Raw genomic sequence first — 4,313 nt, 5'->3', positions numbered from 1 at the left:
CATGCTTTGCGCCTATGGGTACACTTGCAATGGCCGCCAGTCCATCCATTATGCCATCATTGACTTGAATAGTGACATCCGTTCTATTCATTCTATTTCTATGATTGGGAGTCCGTAGATCAGACAGAACACTGTTTCCTACTGGAGATCTGAATGCAGAATAAAGTCTGCCCCTCTGGAACCTTTGTGTTCTAGAACCAGTGTTCTATCAGTCCCAGTGTTCTATCATAACCAGAGTTCTGTCCGTCAGTGTTCTAGATCTGTTTTATATTCATATGGTGGAACAATAACAATCATGTTTCTGTATTCTGTTGTTTTACGCTATGTCATGAATCTGTACGTATTATTGATGGACTTCAATTGTTTGGGATTTTCTGTCTGAAGATAACTCACTGATAGAGATACTCTCTCTGAGAATAAAGTATTTCTATATTTCACTATATTTCTGTTGCTGTTCTTCATCACACACATGCAAGCACAAACACACACTCACTCAGGAGATGACATGATGGGCCTAGTTCTCAAACCCAAACATCTGAGGGAAGGTATGCAGCCAGTTTGTGTATGTATGTTATCTGCATGCATATTTCCGTATGTATTATGTTAATTTTAGGCGTTGTAATGTTCAGAATAACATTTGTATGAGGAGTTTGCTTGGAGCTAATCTCACATGGAAAGATTCACGTGTAAACGGCGAAAAGTGACAATTTTCGAGAGAATTGTACTTCTGGGTAACGAGATTAGTTTGGAGCAGAAACATTTGCGCCCACAAAGTGGCGCTCGTCACAATTGTGATTGTACCAACTGTCGCAAAAAGCAAAACCTGCCTTGCTTTACGGCCAAGCTTCCTCCGTCGACTTACTCTTTTTCACGTCCTTCAGAGAATCTGTGAATCTGCTAGATACCTGTCTACTTTCGCCGGGGTTTACCTGCATAGTACCATGGCGAAGCTCAGCAAGGAGACCAAACAACGACTGCAGACGGTATTCCAGGTCGGACAGTTCGTCATCCGCTGGGGTTTCATCCCCACGGTGCTCTATCTGGGTTAGTACGGGGCTAGCTGGTTAGCTTAGCATGCTACCAGTTCGGGTTCCGGGGGCCTAGAGTAGGCTAAAAACAATGTGCACCCCTGACGGAGTTTGGGAAACGTTGAACTGTGGCTCACAGTGGTCAGTTATTATAGTCAGGGGTGTGAATGGGGAAATGAAACCAGAGAGAGACAGACCCTGAATTTACCCAGGTATGCCCCAGCTGTCAAAGGAAACTAGTTAGCAAAAATGAGGCAAAACGCACATTGGGACTCATCGTGTTAAGCCTTAGTTTAAGTGTGTGTGTGCGCTGGGGTAGCTGCGGTAAGACAGTGCTGTGGCAGAAGCGTTCGGGGTCAAATGTTCTGCTCGACGCTACTGTTTTTTTGTGCGTGTTTGCTTGAACCTTGTTACAGGAGAAATCAGATTCATGATCCCCCACGGGAGAATCCAACCTTTTTTTATTTAGCTAGTTTCACTTGACAGCAGGGGCGTACCTGTGTTAATTCAGGGACTGTCTGTCTCTGGTTTCATTTCCCCATTCACACCCCTAGCTATGACAACGAGCCACAGCTCAGAGTTTCCCAAATTCGGTGCTGGAGACCCCATGGTTTGCAAATGTTGGGGTTTTGCCTTAGCACTATACCGTGATAAGTTGATCATTTGAATGAACTGTGTGGTGCTAGGGCAAAAAATAAATAAAATGTGTCCACCTTGGAGTCCCCAGGACCGAGTTTGGGAAAAGGCTTAACTAGCTGGTTTAGCAATTATTTCGACAGGAAATCCCTTTGTCAGACTACGGCCATAAATCTCCATAAATGTGGGGTGCGTGGCTTAGCTAACTGAAATAGGAAAAACATATAGCTGATTATGCAATTACAATCGCATGCAGTGGTTGCATAACACAAACGAGCTTCCCCTAACTCGAATTTGTGAATATTGAACAGATGTCAAGGAGGAGGGAGCCTTACTCAGCCCACCACCTCCCTCCCTCCCTTTTTTTGTATTTATCTTTGCTACTTTGAAGAACCTCAAATAGAAAATATATTTTGATTTTAACACGTTTTTGCTTACTACGTGATTCCATATGTGCTATTTCATAGTTTATGTCTTCGTTATTATTCTACAATGTAGAAAATAGTACAAATAAAGAAAAACCCTGGAGTGAGTAGGTGTCTAGACTTTTGACTGGTGCTCTATATGTTATTTATATTGGTTGCAAGAATTTTGTATAATTGAAAAATTCAAAGTTTTGAATCCAGTGTCATTTTGTGTATCAGTTCATAAACCATGTGCCATGAAATTGGTACATCAAATCTCTTCCCAACTATTTAGCAATCTATATGGCACAGCTGTCAATTTATTGGTTTTGACATGAAACTGCACCACTCCTTTCCAAGTGTCCCCCTCTCCCCTCTAGGTGCTAGCTGAGGGTTATGTTGTGTGTGTGGGTGCACAATGACTTGTATTCAGAGAATAGTGCAGAATGCACATTGCTATTGGGTATCATCAAGTTTGATTCTCTCATGCTACGTGGCTAATGTTTTGCTACCAGACCAGTAGTTATATTTAGGTCCGGAGTGGTTACAGCTTCTCTGGGAGGGAGATGGCGGTTCCCTACTGTAACTGAGTGTCTGCCACAAGCTAACATGGTTACACAGTACACACTATCTTCAGAGAACTTGATGGGGAAACCCAGAATGTTTACTGTGTCAGGAATGAGAATGGTGATGCAATGTGGCATGAATGAATGAATGTAATGAATGAAATATGGTTGCAGAAATAGAAATGTAACTTATGATGACACACTGAGTATCACAAGCTAGCTGTCCATTCTTAAAACACGGTTACTATTCTCTTATCCCCTCTCGCCGGTCAGTAACAGGTGTTAGAGACTAAAACATTTCCAGACGGTTCTAGATTTTGAATCGGCACCGTTCGATCACACCTAGCAAATGATCGCTAGCACATAGTGGGTGCTTTTAGCCGTTTGTCTTTGCGATGTGTCTTTTCGTTATTTGGGTAGTCAGTTCCAACATTCAGTTTCCTTCCCTGACATCTCTATTGGACCACAGGGAGAACTGCTGGCCAGGAGGAAAGGGGGGAGAGGGAAAGCGAGAGGACGAGAGAGATTGGGGTGGAGAAAGAGAGCGGGGTTGAGGAAGGGTCAGGAAGTGGGGGAAATCCAGTTCTCTGCCTGCCCGATTGTCTGGAATGTTATGATGCTTCAAGTCTTGGTTGTTGGTTACGCAACACTCATGTTCACCCCTTGTCAGGAACACGCTACTGATGCTAGTAAACTACATGGCCGAGTTTGAGTCAGAGGATATGATGGAAGATACTACCAGATGTTACGAAGGCTTTGAAAAACGAAGCTCAGGAATGCAACTAATCCCTTCAACAATTTGCTTCTCTTCATCTCTGCTCTTTGTTTTTGATTGACAGGTTTTGCTCGTGGTGGGGATCCTGGAATGCCTGAGCCAAACATCCTAAGGTATGCTGTGTGTGTGTCTGGGGTTTGGCCTCCTGGTATAGGGAATAGTGTTCCATGGATCTGGTCAAAGTAGGGCACTATAGAGGGAATAGGGAGCCATACCATTCAGACGAAGATGACCTCTGACCTTGTTTTCTCTCTTCCAGTCTGCTGTGGGGCTGAGAACAACCCTGACCTGGCCAATCACCTCATCCAACTGTGGTCATGTGACTCCCAGCTGTCACCACAGAAACGGACACCATCTTACCCTCACCAATTTCTATATGGCTAATATATTATAGGTTGGATGGAACTTTCATTGTCACGTCAATCAGGTTGCGTCGGAGACATGAAGCTCTGAATGTTCCCCTCATTCTGAAACGCCCAATGGCATGATGGACATCTTATTCTGAAACAGGTCCTTTACTGCGACCAACGTTTCTCTATTGTTTTGTTTCCTCTCTGTTTGGGAACATGTACAACTTTTATCTTGTCATGTGGTCATGGACCTGTGTTTGTCTGTTTATTTGAAATGATCCTGTATAAAATGTCTGCCTGTTGGTTGAAAGTGGACCTGAGTTTGTCTATAAATCACCTTTTGAGAGAAGATGACTGTTTGTGATTCACTGGTTGGTCAATTCACTTACCGATCAGTGGAAATAATGTTTTGTTGTGATGACAACATGTGTGACTAACCATCTGGTTGAAACTACAGTATCAGTCAAAAGTTTGGACACACCTACTCATTCAAGGGTTTTTCTTTATTTTTACTATTTTCTACATTGTAGAGTAATATTGAAGACAAAACCACT

At 43.1% G+C, this 4,313-nt stretch overlaps 1 protein-coding gene across 1 annotated transcript; it reads left to right on the top strand.

Annotated features, from left to right (window-relative positions):
- The first annotated feature begins 836 nt into the window (after positions 1–836).
- On the top strand, positions 837–4,108 carry LOC115175364 (mitochondrial import receptor subunit TOM7 homolog). Its single transcript, XM_029734586.1, has 3 exons — positions 837–1,044; positions 3,474–3,522; positions 3,669–4,108. The coding sequence occupies exons 1-3, from the start codon at positions 942–944 to the stop codon at positions 3,682–3,684; spliced, it is 168 nt and encodes a 55-aa protein (XP_029590446.1). The 5' UTR covers positions 837–941; the 3' UTR covers positions 3,685–4,108.
- The last annotated feature ends 205 nt before the right edge of the window (positions 4,109–4,313 follow it).

Source organism: Salmo trutta, chromosome 36, assembly GCF_901001165.1.
Source record: "Salmo trutta chromosome 36, fSalTru1.1, whole genome shotgun sequence".
In the NCBI taxonomy this organism is placed as follows: Eukaryota; Metazoa; Chordata; class Actinopteri; order Salmoniformes; family Salmonidae; genus Salmo; species Salmo trutta.
The sequence above is the reverse complement of the archived record's forward strand: the minus strand, read 5'-3'. Positions and strand labels throughout refer to the sequence as shown.